The following is a 13,945-nucleotide window of genomic DNA, read 5'->3' as shown; positions in this document are numbered from 1 at the left end:
GGGGTTTGTAGGAGGTAATTTTGCAGATGTGAGTGTGAATGATTTTGAGGGTCTGTAGTTAGAATTTGGGGGTGTCTGTAGCTAGAATTTGGGGGTGTCTGTATGTTAGTGGAGATTAACTCTGGAGTGTTCAGGGGTAACCTTAGGGAGTTCACTGAGCTGTCCAGCATTGGGAGCAATCTTGAGGAGTGCATGCGCATGACTCTGGGGCATTTGTGTGAAATGTCTGCTGGTTTGTTGAAACGCCTTAGTGGGTGCTTAGGTCCCTTCTCAGCCCTACCTCCTCCTCCCCCAGTTCTCATCCACCTGGGTATGGGCTTCATGATTCTGGCTGTGGGTCTGTGCCTAATCCTCCTGCCCTGCATGGGTATCTCCTTCCGGCCATCCTTCCGCCGCCTCACCAAAGTCGACCTGGTCTTCAGTTTCCTCAGCATCAGCATTGGTAAGTGTGGGCTCAGAGAGAGGGGTGCCCTCTCTGCCCGCAGCATCTCTCCCTGGGTTTATCTGACTCTGGGGAGGCACCACCAGAGTCCCGGCCTTTGAATGTCTTTTGGGATCTCTGCGTGATTTTCTTTTTCCTTTTTTTCTGTCATTGTGAATGAGTGTGTGTGAAATTGCATGTAGGGAGTGTGAGCGGTATCATCTATTTCATTGTCTTTTTTCTTTGGTCTCTAGGTATCTGTGTTTGCAGGGATGTGGGCACTTCCCTCTGCTTCTCATGGAGGGTGGGAAAAGATATTTCTCTTTCCTCTTTTGGTGGTCCTTGTCCAGCCTCATGTCCATCTCTGGCCCCACCCTAGTGCAGGGCTCCTGATATTCTTCAGTCTGATGCTCTTCATAATCAACTGCCACATGCTGCACCCAAAGCCACAGGTATCCTACCTGGTGACTTTCTACCTGTGCTGGGGCGCCAGTGCCTTGATGCTGTGGGCCGGTGAGGGCGGGGCCTCAACGGAGGAAGGGCGTGGTCTTGGGAGGAAGGGCGTGGTCTTGGGAGGAAGGGCGTGGTCTTGGGAGGAAGGGCGAGGTCTTGGGAGGAAGGGCGGGGTCCCAGAAGGAAGAGTGGGTTTGGGGAGGAAATGGTGGGGCTTTGCAGGGTAGTAGACAAGTCTTGGGAGAACAGGAGGTAGAGATTTGGGTCAGATGGAAGTGAGTGGGAGGGGCAGATCATCCACAAAGGAGGAGAGGGGTCAGAAGCGAATGCCCCTTCTCAGGAACGCTGTCTTATTTGAACCACGTGGGCATGTGGAGCAGAGGGGAACCTTCCCAGGAATGGCAGATGAACTTCCGCCGGAGAGCCTCGAGGCGTTTGTCCAAACAGCTGGCCCCAGAGGGCATGCTGAAACTGCCCGAAGTTTATTCAGTCAACATAAGGGAACCCCTAAACTCTCTTAAGGCGTTGAACTCCTCAGATGAGCCCTGACCAGTAACCTTGGCTAGGTGCTGGGCCCCGTCCGCTTCAGCGTGTCCACCTCCCGGAGGTTAAGGAACTGCCTCCCATTAGGAGCCCAACCTTCCTAAAAGGCCTCAATTCCTGAAAACAAAGCTCTTGAGCTAGGACCACCTGAGAGGCTCTGGCCCCATCTACTAAGTTCTCACCCTGTCTCTACACTAGGTCCTTCTTCGGAGCCCACCCCCATTGTCCTGCCAGCCTAGGGGTCTTTTGCGTGGTTTCACCCTCAGTCTAGTCAGGTCCCATCCCAGCAAGTCTCCCCTCTTTCAGGCCTCGAAACCTCACTCCATGCTTCCAAACCCAGGATTGCCACATCCCCGACTCCTATTCTAGAGGCCCTGCCCCGCCCCCATGTCCACTCAGCGGCCAGGAGAACTACAAGCTGACGGGAGTTCCATGTAGTCAGCCCCTCTTCAAAATAAGCCCCCTTCTCTGGGAGGTGCGTCTTGTCTAACTCCTCTCTGCTGCCTTACTGGTTTCCAGCCCCCTCCCCATCATAAAACGTGAGCAACCAACCCATCTCTGACTCCTGACCCTCCATTACTCGCCTAGACATCAGGGCAGGGTCCGCCCCGGGGCCTGGGAACCGGCCTCTTGTCCCTGCCCTGCCTGTTTGGGCTGGAGACTTGGCCGGCCTGTTTGTCTGCACTTGCCTCTGCCCCTTCCTTTCCCTCCCTGCTGCTGACCTCAGTCTCCGGACAACATGGTGCCTCCTGAGCTCCCAGGGGCCCAGCGTCCATAAAGGATGAAGACACCAGCTATTGCTGTACATTCGAGTTTAATGTGGGTACAGGCGAGGTGAGGGCCCGGATCCAGTCCACGTGTGAAATCACTCTGTACGTGTAGACAGCTGGCGCTTCGGATTTGCCACATGGGTTGTGACCCGAAGACAGGATACCCTGCAACACGCCATTGCAGACCAGTGGGCCGCCCGAGTCACCCTAAGAACACAAGGGGGAGCATGAGAAAGGTCAGCAAGACCCAGGTCAGGCCTGGCAACCCCGCCTCAGACCTGGACTTGCAGTTCAGAGACAGAAGCTGCCCAGGTCTGGGAAGAGACATTTGCCTCCAGAGTCCAGACCCACAAGAAGGTTGGCAGGGAGTCCCAGTGAGGGGACAGGGGCTGGAGTTCTGCCCAGTGGGGATGGTGGCACTTGGATGTCCAGGAGTCAGTCCCCGCAGACAGGTCAGTGGGAGGATGGGCAGGATCCGTCTACACCAGCCCTCACCCTCAGTTCTTATCTCAGATGCCAGCTCTCCCAGGAAGTTTGCCATAACTGGACACCCCACCCTAGAAGCACTGGAGAGCCACAGAAGGACTGTGAGCAGGGGAGGGGCAGGGTCAGTTCTGAGAGTGAATGACCCACTGGGATCAGGTGGGGGTTGGGCTAAAGGGCAGGTACTGAAGGCTGGGAGAGGATCCAGGTGTCCATGGACAAGGACTGATCTGGGGCTGGGCAGTGGAATGGAAAGGAGGGACAATCAGGGAGCCGGGGTGGGGAGGCAGGAGGGATCAAGCTTTGGGATTGATCCACAGTGGGAAGGTGGAGGGATGGGAGGTTCAGTAGCTGGGGGGCTGGGGAACCTGGGGTGAAGGAGGAGAGGATTTGGGGGAAGCCACTGGACTCATCTTGGACCTGGTTCTCACCAGGGTGATGTGTGGGTGGGGGTGCATCTGTGTGTGTGGTGGAGGGGTACATGTGTATGTGTGTGTGTGTGTGTGTGTGTGGTGCAGTGAGCTGTCTCCTTGGAGATACTCAGCTGTCACTGAGGACAACAGCTTGGGAGGGTCCTTGACTCCTCTCTGCCTCTCGCTCCTCACTTGCTATCAGTCAGCATAACCTGCAGGCTCTCTTTCACACATCTGGAGAATGGGACCCTTCTGCCCTCCCTGCCACCACCCTGGTCCAGCACCCAGCGTCATCCTGATTCATAGGCTCCCTGCAGTCTGTTCCCCACACAGTCACCAGAGGGAACCCTTGACACCCAAGTCAGAGCCTCAAACACCCACAGCTGCAATTCCCTCCAAGGGAGAGAAATATACCTGCAGGTCTATCCCTTCTCCTCTCTGATGTCCTCTCCTGCCCTCTTCCCCTTCATCACTAAGCTCCACCCACAGGGGCTCCTCACTCTTCCTCACTCACCAGCCCACCCCACCACAGGGCTTTGCACTTGCTCTTCCCTCTGCTCTTCCCCTAGACTTCCACAGGGCTCTCCCCTCACCTGCTCCAGGTATTTGAGTCTCACCTTGTCAGTGGGATCTCTTCCTCCCAGTACTCCTAGCTCTCCTCCGTGTCCCCACAGCCCATCTCTTCTCCTGATGCTCACTGCCATTTATGTGTGGTGTTTACTGTGGATCCCTGTCCCCATCTAAGAGAGAGGACTTTCTGTGTCTCGTTCACTCCTGTTCTGCCGGGGTCTAGGACAGCACTGGGCTTATAGCAAGTGGTCAGTAAATGTGCGGTGAAGGGAGGCATGGAGGAACTGTGATGGGGAGGGTGAGTGGGCCTGGACGATGCTGTGGGCGGGAGTGAAGGCAGCTACAGCTGGGAAGTAGTGGAGACAAATGTCTCCTGAGCTTGGGGTCCTCACCCCACATGGTACCGGGGCCCCTCCCTCAATCCTGCTGGTGGATTTGTGGGGCGAGGGGAGGTTGACTCACCAACAGGCATCTTTGCTGCCCTTCATATGCCCAGCACACAGCATAGACTTTGTTATCACTGGTCTGGGCACTGGCACACACGTCATTGGACACGTGTTTGAGATGCTCACATTGTATATCATCTGGGTACACACAGCTACAGGCCAGGGAGAAACAGGGCTGTGTCTGGCCCACCATGTTCTTCCACCTGGTCCTCCTGCAGAGTCAGAAGTCCCAGGTGTCTACTTCAGCAGATGCTGACCCCATCCCGAGCCCCTTCCTCCCTCAGACTTGGGTGTTTCAGCCCCTCCTCCTTCAGACCTGGAAGTCTTAGCCCTTCCTTCTTCATACCTGGGGGTCTCACTCAGCACCCTCCTTCCTCAGAACTGGGTATCTTGGACCACTGTCTCCTCCTCCTCCACCCCTAGGTGCCTCACCCCCTCTTCCTTCAGACTCAGGAGTCTCAGCGCCCTCCTCCTTAAGACCCCGGAGTTGACTTCATCCAACATGGTTCATCAAGTGTTGCCTTCTGGCTCAGTGCTACGCTAGCCCGAGGCGATGCAGGTGCTCCCCAGAGAGCAGGTCCAGTACCTTCTCAGCCTCTGTGATCTCCATGGACTTCTTTAGGTGGGGCAGCATAATGTCATTGCTGTAGTAATCCTTTTTGGGGTATGGAGAATTATTCCTATTCTTCAGGAAGCTCATGTTGTAGCCTGGCTGGGGGACGTGGAAGCTGATGTGGGCACATTGGACTGTCTCTTCAGATTCTTCCGGGTTGTGGTGATCCGCCCAGATCTGGTAATCTCTCTCTCTCTCTGTCTGTCTCTGTGTGTGTGTGTGTGTGTGTGTGTGTGTGTGAGAGTTAGTGCGAAATGAAGGAAAAAGACAGAACGAGAAACAATGAGAAATGACTACAGGGAAAAACAGGGAATGAGGAGAACAGAAGGGGAATGAGACACAGACATACTTGAGAGAGGGACAGAGCAGGAAAAATGGGGACAGAGAAGACCTGGGAAGCTGAGAGATGAGGGAAATGGGACAGGAAGGTGGAGGTGGGTTTGGGGGTGGGGGTGGGAGAGGAAGAGAAAGGCTGCAGCTGCCACAGTTGTACTGGTTCCCCAGTGGGTGGGAGCCTGGCCCCTTCCCTCCCAGATCACCCTTCCTCCCTCTTCTACTCTTTCCCTTTCTCCTTCCCTAGCTTCTCCCTCCCAAGCTCCAGCTCACTCCAGTCCTTCCTAGAGTCTCCCTAGAGCAGACTTATTATCCTAGAGGGTGGGACTGGGGGCAGAGGGGACAGAGAGCCTCCCACAGGTCCTGGGAGGATTTCTGGGGGGTGTGGGTGTCGAATGATGGGACAAAGAGTTAGACAGAGACCCAGACAAAGAGTGGTCAGAGCTGTGGTCAGAGATGAAGGACGAGACAGAAGGAGACACAGAGCCAGTATAGAGACTGGGCGATAGAGACCAAAACATGGTCACAAGAGAGAGATGCAACCAGAGCCAGTGAGCTAGACAGACAGAGAGAGAGAGAGAGAGAGAGAGAGACCAAGAGACAACGAGAGAGAGAGACAGTGAGACCAAGAGAGAGAGAGAGAGAGAGAGATAGATAGAGAGAGAGAGAGAGGCAGTGAGACCAAGAGACGGAGAGAGAGAGAGAGAGAGGCAGTGAGACCAAGAGACAGAGAGAGAGAGAGGCAGTGAGACCAAGAGACAGAGAGAGAGAGAGAGACAGTGAGACCAAAAGACAGACAGAGAGAGAGAGAGGGAGAGAGAGAGACAGTGAGACCAAAAGACAGACAGAGAGAGAGAGAGGCAGTGAGACCAAGAGACAGAGAGAGAGAGAGACAGACAGTGAGACCAAAAGACAGAGAAAGAGAGAGATAGATAGATAGAGAGAGAGAGAGAGAGAGTGAGACACAGAGAAGACACTCAGCCATGGGACGGATGTTGTGGGCTGGTCCAGCCCCACCCCTGTTTGTCTCTCTCTGACCTGGATCACCACCTTCTCTCTCTCCCTTTTGTTCCCAGTCTCTCCTTTAACTTCCCTAGGGGAAAGGTACCCTGCTCATTCAGTGGAAACCCAGGTGACCCCTCCTCAAGCCCCCTGCCCCTACTCACTTGCTTCTGCCATGGGCGGCTGTGAGCACACACTTGGGGTCTATCAGGACACCCTGACACTCAGACTTCATGTAAACTACACAGCCACTTGCCACAGCTGGGGATATTCAGACACTCCTACTCTCCAATGATCTGGGACTGGATGGGGGAGGGGTGTAGCACCCATGGAGTGAGTACTGGTTCAGGGGAGGCTGCCTTGGCAGGCAGGGCAGAGATTGAGAGGGGCACTGGGGACAAGGATCAGAGTTAGAGGCAGGTGGAGATGGGCAAGTGTTGTTGACAAGGGCCCAGAATTCTGCAGCCATGCCTGGGATGGCACATGTGGGTGATTGGCCAGATAGTTTGATAGGGAAGAAGCAGGGGTATCTGGTGGCATTTGGGGGTTGTATCACGGAGTCTTAGTGTGGTTCTGTAGGATAAACACTGGGTCACAAATTCAGTTTGAACCACAAAGTCGGCAGTTCAAACGTACCAGCTACACAGGGTTGCTATGAATCGGAACCAACTCCACCTCACTTAACAACATCAAATCTTGAAGACTGGCTGTTAGAGACTAAGGGACGTGATTAAGAAATGAAAACTTCATGCTTTGAGATCTGAGCAGATACTGGAATCAGGGTGGGAGACACCAAGGTGGTCTGTAGAACAGGTAGTGGGGTGGGGGATTGGGCAGCTTGGGGTCTGAAACTGAGGCACAGGAAGCTGTGTTTCTGAGAGGAGCAGAGATCCCAGAATCCAGGGGTTAGAACCCCATGAGTGGAAGTTGGGGCTGTGAGAGTAGGGATGGACAGGTTTAAGGGATTCCAGGTTGAGGAAGGGTCAAAGCTTTGGTGGGCTATTGGGTTTATGAGTAGGATGCAGACTTAGGGAATCAGGTCTGGGAGGCCAATTATGGACATCCAGGCTGGGAACCTTGGGGACTAACTTGGGGGTCCCTGGAAGGGGTCAGTGGGGCTTTGGGGTTCCAGATTCAAGGGTGAAGGAAAGTGTTAGTGTTAAGGGCTGGGAGAGGGAGCCTGTGAGGCTGTGGGGTCCTGTGACTTAGAATAGCATGCTGAGAAGGGAGAGGTGTCCTAGAGGAGAGTTGGCTCTGGAGGAACCCCAGTGAGACACAGTCATTGTGGAGGAGACTGAGGGCGGGGCTCTTTGTTTCTGAAGGGGAGGGGTGAAGGGCTGATGGTACTGAATGAAGGGAACTGGGTTCTCCTGGGCAGGAATAGAGCAGGGTGTGGGAAACAGGCTCCAAGTGTCTGTGGATGGACTAGAGGGCCTACTATGTGTGTGTGGTGTCCAAGAATCATATATTGGAAGGAGACGGTATTGGAATCTTGGGACTCCAGAAAGCCAGACTTAGAGAGGTGAGTTTCAGGTAGGAGAAGAGCTGGAGCCGGGAGAGGTGGTTGGAGGATTTGTGTGGTACTTTTAGGAGGGAGGTGTTGGATGGGGGCACTGGGACAAAGAGCTGAGGAAGGAGGGGCAGGCTACAGAGCCCACCTCCCCATATCAGGATGAAGGCCAATAAGGAGCCATATGTCAGATCATTTGCTTGGGAAGACTCATGGGTTTCTGGTGGAATTTGGGGTCATTGGATCAGGATTGGGGGTGCAGAAGCCAGGGACTGAGAGCTGACAGCTGGTTGGGAAAAGTCAGGGGGTTATGGTAGGATTTGGAGGATCAAGAGCAGGATCACTGGACCCCTGAAATCTAGAGTATAGAAGGGAGGGTATGATCAGGGTCCAGGAACTGGTGGGATTGGGTGAGCTCCTTGGAAGAGTTGGGGTCCACCAAGGAAGGAAAGACAGAGAGGTCCAGGCTCTGCCACTTTGGTAAAAGGGATGAAGTTAGGGAGCTGTCTGGGAAGGAAGTTCTGGGAGCTCTTGGCAGGGAGCAGGGACCTAGTGTGGCATGAGGACTGCAGGGAGGGAAGAGGGTCAAGTTCTGACATGGGTCTAGGAGAGATGGGAAAACAGTTGGTGTCTGAGCCTGTGGATTGGAGGGAGAGGCTGAGATGCTGGGTGAGAGGGAGGGACTTACGGGGGGTAAAGAGGAGCCACATGAGTGTAGGATCCACTCACCCTCCTGCATCCTCCCCTCCAGTAGCCCCCAGAGGCAGGATGAGGCACAGGATCAGGAACCATCTAGTGACGGAGGTGTCCAGGGACAGGCTGGTAGTCAGCTAGATGCTGAGGAGCCTCCCTGGGGAACCTTTAAAAACCCTCAACTCTCCCAGTGCACTACGTTGACCTCAAAGTCATACAGATGCTGGTCAAGGCCCTGCCCACCCTCAAAGCCGTGGAAGGGGCGGGAGAAGCAGCACCTGTTGTTTTGAGAACCCTGGGTCACCCTGGATGCGTTCCCAGGGACTGAGGTCAGACTGGGCAGGACCTGTAGCTCACAGGACCTGGTCTTGAGGAGAGCACCAGTGAGGAGAGGCTGATAGGGGCCCAGAAACAGGGGTGGGGGAATCACTGACCCCCGGGTACAAAGTCTCATATGCCTAATCCTCATGTCAGCCCTTTGCACCCAAGTCTCAGTGTGCCCTCGGATTCCATCAGTGGGGTTCTGAGACCAGACATCAGTCCCTCAGCTCCCAGCTCCCCTTGCACGTGAGCCTTAGCTCACAACTCGATTCCCGTGCCTCCAGATCGGAATCTGGTGCCCCAAATGCATTTATTGTTGTTATTGTTAGGTGCCATTGAGTTGGTACCGGCTCATAGCCACCTTATGCACAACAGAACAAAATACTGCCCGGTCCTGTTGCTACACTCGAGCCCATTGCTGCTGCCCCTGTGTCAATCCATCTCATTGGGGGTCTTCTTCTTTTACACTGACCCTCCACTTTACCAAGCATGATGTCCTTCTCCAGGGACTGGTCCTTCCCGATAATATGTCTAAGTGCATTACTCCTCTTATAATAAAGTCTTGAGTACAAATTACCCATAATCCTAGTCACCCCAGATGCAGGAATGCAGATAAAGTTTCCTGTGTGTCTCAGAGTAAGTTCCCTACCATTGCAACATCCAGGGTTATTCCTGTCCTCCAAACAATGTGGAGATCCCAGTGATTCCCCACTTCCTGTTCCCTACATCTGGAAGCTCATATTGCCACCTTTCAAAGTCCCAGGGATGTTGGAGTCCCTTTCTTCCTAAGTCAAGAGCACTCCCAGTGCAAAATCTAATGCTCCCCTGCCTGCCAATTAAATGTGTAAGTTTCAGAGACAAGTTGAGGTACTTCAACATTCAGTGACCTTGAAGATCACATTTTGGAGTCTCCAAAGAGTATCAGGAACTAGATCCCTATGGCCTCAAAAGTTAATCGATAAGCTTCTGACACATTATCTGGGCTGTTCAGTCAAATCACAGCAACTCATCGAGCCCAGGCTCTGCTGTATTATCAGGAGCCTGAAGAACAGTTGCCATTTCACCATAGCTAAAGCACTAGACTGCAAGGTCAGTTTGAACCACAAGGTCGGCAGTTCAAATTCACCAGCCGCTCCTTGGAAACCCAATACAGGATCGTTGAGTTGGAACCAACCTGACAGCACTTAACAACATCACTAAGGATCCCTGGTGGTTCAACAGTTAAGTGTTGTGTTGCTAACCGAAAGTTTGGTGGTTTGAAGCCACCAAGCAGCTTGGCAGAAAGATTATAGCCTAGAAAACCCTATGGCAAAATTCTATTATCACATGATGCTATTATGAGTCAAGATGGACTCAATGGCACCTAACAAGACCAGGAAGTCCTAACCCTTGAAGAAAAATACGTAAATTCTGGTAATGTCGTGTGTACTAGACCTTTTCACTGGGCATCCGGAGATAGGCGTGTTTACCCAGTGCCAGGCACTCTTCTTACCAGTTCATATGAATGCACTGTGACAACTCTATGAGCAAGCCCATATTATGATGCCCACTGTCAGAAGAAACTGAGGTTGAGGGAGACTGGGTCTCAGCTGCTCCTGATCAATCACACAGCTGGTCATGTGTTGAATACACAGAGCTCTGCTTCATGCCCTTTATTCTCACCTAGGGATCAGAGCACTGGGTGAAAAGGAAGAGGGTAGGGTAGTTCTGGGTTACTTATGTGTCTCCTCCCCACGCAGGCTCTGACTCTCATTTCCCTCCATCCCCAGAAGACAGTCACAGAAACTTATGCACAGAAACTTGGATCAGTGGTCTCTGCTGTCTTGGTGTTTAACAGGTGACCCTGAGCACCATCTCTGACCCCAGAAGGAACAAGTCCATGGCTAAATCTGAGGCTTGGACAGGGTCTTGGGGGATGATCCAGTCTTGTCCCAGGTGAAGATGGGGCAGCTAGTCAGCCAGTGGAACTTCTGCTCTGTCAGTAGATGAAACCAGTCAGTTTCTTCTCATGGTTTCTCTGATCCACTCCAGGTAGTTGCAGGCTTTGGTATAGACACCGGGCTTGCTGGTGGTGTCACAAGGCACATCACCCCAGGACACAATGCCCTGCAGGAATCCCCCACAGACTAGGGGTCCTCCAGAATCACCCTGTAGAGAGAAGAGGGATTTCAGCTTGAGTTAGAAACCATCTGATTCGCGTGCCCCATTCCCATTCCTGTTTACAACCTCAATGCAAAATCAATCGAACCCAGCTCAGCCCAATAATCCCACTCCGTGCAACCCTAGTGTGGCGCTGTAGGATAAGCACCAGGCTGTGAACAACAATATCAGCAGTTCAAACCCACCAGCTGCTCCTCAGAAACCCTGTACAGGGTTGGTTTGAGTCAGAACTGACTCCATAGCACTTAACAACAATAATACATGCAACCCCAGATCAACTGAACTTAATCCAACTGAACTCAACCCATCCCATGGGGCTCAAAGCCCAATTCAACCCAGTGCAACCCTACACAACCCCAACCCAACTAAACTCAGTACAACTCATTGAACCTAATTCCAACCCAACTCCAGACAACCTCAGCCCAGGTTAACATCATCCCCACATCACCCCCATTCCAAATCAAACCAAGTCCATACCCATATCCTGTTCAGCTCAACACCTGTTTCTAGGTCTTCCAACCAAACCTACTTCCATTCCCAATTCAACTCCGATATGTTTCCCATCCAAAAGCAAAGCAAATATACCCATTCCCAACCCCAACCCATGAGTCTCAATCCAACCTCATGGTCATTCAACCCAAACTCTAGCCAATCCCAACTCCAACCTAAACTCGCCATTCTAACTACTCTTCCAACTTCACCCCCAAACGTATCCTCTGGTTCCATGCCCTCATCCAAATACCCCGACTTTCCCCCATCCACCTTCCCATCCCGGGTGGCTCCCTCTCGGCTCTGACCTCACAGGAGTCGGTGCCTCCGCCCTCCACACCTGCACACACCATTGAGTTTTTCATCAGACGTCCAGGGTAATCCTTGTTACAAGATGCAGTGGAGATAATGCTGATGTTGGCACAATGCAACGTATCTGGGAGACTCACTGGGAAAGAAAGGAAACTTGTAACGGACTCATAAACTCAACCCTTGTTACCTCCACCCAGAGGCCCTGGAGACTAGTGCTCCTCAGGGATCAACATCCAGCGTCTCTCACGCACCTTGTGACTCAGGGCTCCCAGTGATCCCGGGCTCATCGCTGGACACCAGGCCCCAGCCAGACACCACGCAGGCATCCCCTGGGCGGGGGCACTGCTTTGGTAAGGCCACAGGGTGCACTTGCCTAGTGAGGCGTGCTGGCCGCATCAGCTTCAACAACATGATGTCGTGTTGGTGGCTGCGAGCCTGATAATTTGGATGCGGGATGACTCGGGAAACAGCTCTCAATTGTTCAGGGCCATCGCGCTTGCGCAGGTTGTGCTCGCCCAGGCGCAAGCGCATGGAGCTACGCGGGCGAGTGATTTACCCCCCAGTGGAGTAGAAGATAGACAGATCAAAAAGCTGGGACTCCATTACCCTCTCCTAAGACCCTGGCCCTCACACACCTGCAACTCTGCCTCCAGGCTCCGGATTTTCCTTTCTTAGAACTCAGGAATCCCAGATCCTAGACCCTTACCACATTAGAGTTTCAGGAGATGGAGCCTTGCTAGGCGTCTCCGTTCTGTCTCAGAAACATACAATTCAGACCCTTTCTCTCTCCTTTCCTAGGTCTGGGATTCTAGCTTCTCCCTCCTTCAGAGCCCCGGGGACTGGGCTCCCCTCTCCCCTAAACCCAGCAGCCCAGACCCCAGCCACCACCTCCTGAAGCCTTAAGAGTTCCACGCCCAGACCACCCCTCAGGCCTCTAAGCCCTGCCCTTCATACCGGCTTTGGCAGTGGGCTGCGGAGAGTACCCACTGTGAGGAGATGAGGGAGGCGCCACAGTTGAAGCGCCCTTTGTCAAAGAGGGCCACCTGCCAAGGCTGAGAGTGGGGTGCACACTCCTCACCTTTCCGGACCTTGTCACCTTCCTGGGCCACTAGGAGAGAAAGTAGAAGATCCCTGGGGACAGCCCCTTTCCCCACTCTTGCCCCATATGCTTCAATACACCTTTCTTCAATTTCCTCAGAAGCCCAACATATTTTTTTTCTTTCAAATACTAACTTTTATAACTTTAATAATAATGGTTGCTTATTGTTTTTCCAGAGCTGTGTCCCTACTTCCCCCATCTCATTTTCTATGGGACTCTGGAAGAAGGAGTGGGGAAAGACCAAGGTCAATGTGTTCTGTGATTGGGGATGGAGACAGGGATACTGGATACAAGTTGGGACAAGTCATCAGTTGGCACCAGTCATTCAAGCTCACCAACCTCTGACAGGTGTCAAAGGAATGTGGCGTCTCAGTATCTGTCACATACAGTCTTGGTCCCAGGTCCTGGACATCTTGTCCAAACTCTGTGTGTCCTACAAGTACTTGGATGCAGCTACTCGAGGTCATGGATCCATGTATGCACAACGGGGTTCCCAAGTTTAGGCACAGATATGGACAGTCCGAACGAAGCTGAATTCATTTGGACACATATGGGTTGCATCTTCCAGAATCACTGCACAGCAATTCATATGCGTATATGACTATAGCCTACATGACGTAGTGGGTTACCTATTGGCCTGTTAACTACACGGTCGGTGGTTTGAGTCCATCAGCCACTCTGCAGGAGAAAATTGAGGCTTTCTCTTCCCCTAGAGATGTACAGCCTTGGAAACCCCACACAGACTCACTAGGAGTCAGGACCAATTCCATGACGCTTAATAACAGCCACACCCACCATCTTTACTGAAGCTCACTGCCTCATCTTTTTTTTTTTTATGGAGTGACTGATGGCTTCAACCTTTTTGTTCTTATCTGAGCACTTAACCATGGTGCCACCAAGGATCCTTTTGTAAAGATTAAAAAAACACAAAGTCTACTGCCAGCAAGTTGCTTTTGACACAAGCAGCCCTGTAGAGGGTTTCCAATGGCATGAATGTCTGCAGAAGCAGAAAGCCTCATCTTTCTCCTGCAGAGCAGCTGGTGGGTCTGAACTGCTGACCTTATGGTTAGCAGTCCAGTGCTTATCCTACAGTGCCACCAGGGCTCCAGCCTAGAACACCCGATGGTGCAGTTTGACTCCATCACATGGAGCCACTAGGAGTTAGAATCGACCCCATGGCACCAACAGCAACAGGTGGGAGCCCACGTCAGATGCGTGGTGCTCGAGGTCACTCATGGGTTTCACATATGGAGACAGTGTTCACACGTGTGAGGAGAATGGGGACACACGGGCCTTGTGTACCTGCACACTCAC

General features: G+C 52.8%; 2 protein-coding genes across 2 annotated transcripts; both read right to left on the bottom strand.

The window, feature by feature from the left end:
• Nucleotides 1-2,211: 2,211 nt before the first annotated feature.
• On the bottom strand, nucleotides 2,212-9,311 carry KLK1 (kallikrein 1). Its single transcript, XM_006868378.1, has 6 exons — nucleotides 9,298-9,311; nucleotides 8,300-8,349; nucleotides 6,333-6,363; nucleotides 4,639-4,827; nucleotides 4,116-4,251; nucleotides 2,212-2,394 (listed from the first exon to the last, which is right to left on the bottom strand). The coding sequence occupies exons 1-6, from the start codon at nucleotides 9,309-9,311 to the stop codon at nucleotides 2,212-2,214; spliced, it is 603 nt and encodes a 200-aa protein (XP_006868440.1).
• A 1,255-nt stretch (nucleotides 9,312-10,566) lies between these two features.
• KLK15 (kallikrein-related peptidase 15) lies at nucleotides 10,567-13,401 on the bottom strand. The gene is made up of 5 exons (XM_006868377.1): nucleotides 13,380-13,401; nucleotides 12,487-12,640; nucleotides 11,784-12,067; nucleotides 11,529-11,668; nucleotides 10,567-10,719 (listed from the first exon to the last, which is right to left on the bottom strand). Exons 1-5 carry the CDS (start codon nucleotides 13,399-13,401, stop codon nucleotides 10,567-10,569), a joined length of 753 nt encoding a protein of 250 aa, XP_006868439.1.
• Nucleotides 13,402-13,945: the final 544 nt, after the last annotated feature.

This window comes from Chrysochloris asiatica, unplaced genomic scaffold, assembly GCF_000296735.1.
Source record: "Chrysochloris asiatica unplaced genomic scaffold, ChrAsi1.0 scaffold00116, whole genome shotgun sequence".
Taxonomy (NCBI): domain Eukaryota; kingdom Metazoa; phylum Chordata; class Mammalia; order Afrosoricida; family Chrysochloridae; genus Chrysochloris; species Chrysochloris asiatica.
The sequence above is the reverse complement of the archived record's forward strand: the minus strand, read 5'-3'. Positions and strand labels throughout refer to the sequence as shown.

Bases quoted from the DNA above. Each gene is read 5' to 3' on its own strand.
- KLK1 (XM_006868378.1), bottom strand. The intron at 4,828-6,332 runs GTAGGAGTGTCT...TGCCCACATCAG, and splicing joins CAGTCCCAGATCATTGGAGA to CTTCCACGTCCCCCAGCCAG. The intron at 2,395-4,115 runs GTGAGTCAACCT...TTGTGTTCTTAG, and splicing joins GGCAGCAAAGATGCCTGTTG to GGTGACTCGGGCGGCCCACT.
- KLK15 (XM_006868377.1), bottom strand. From the start codon at position 13,401: ATGGAATTGGTCCTGACTCCTA. The intron at 12,641-13,379 runs GTGAGTCTGTGT...TTTCTCTCCTAG, and splicing joins GGAATTGGTCCTGACTCCTA to TGGCCCAGGAAGGTGACAAG. The intron at 12,068-12,486 runs GTATGAAGGGCA...TCGCCCGCGTAG, and splicing joins GCAGCCCACTGCCAAAGCCG to CTCCATGCGCTTGCGCCTGG.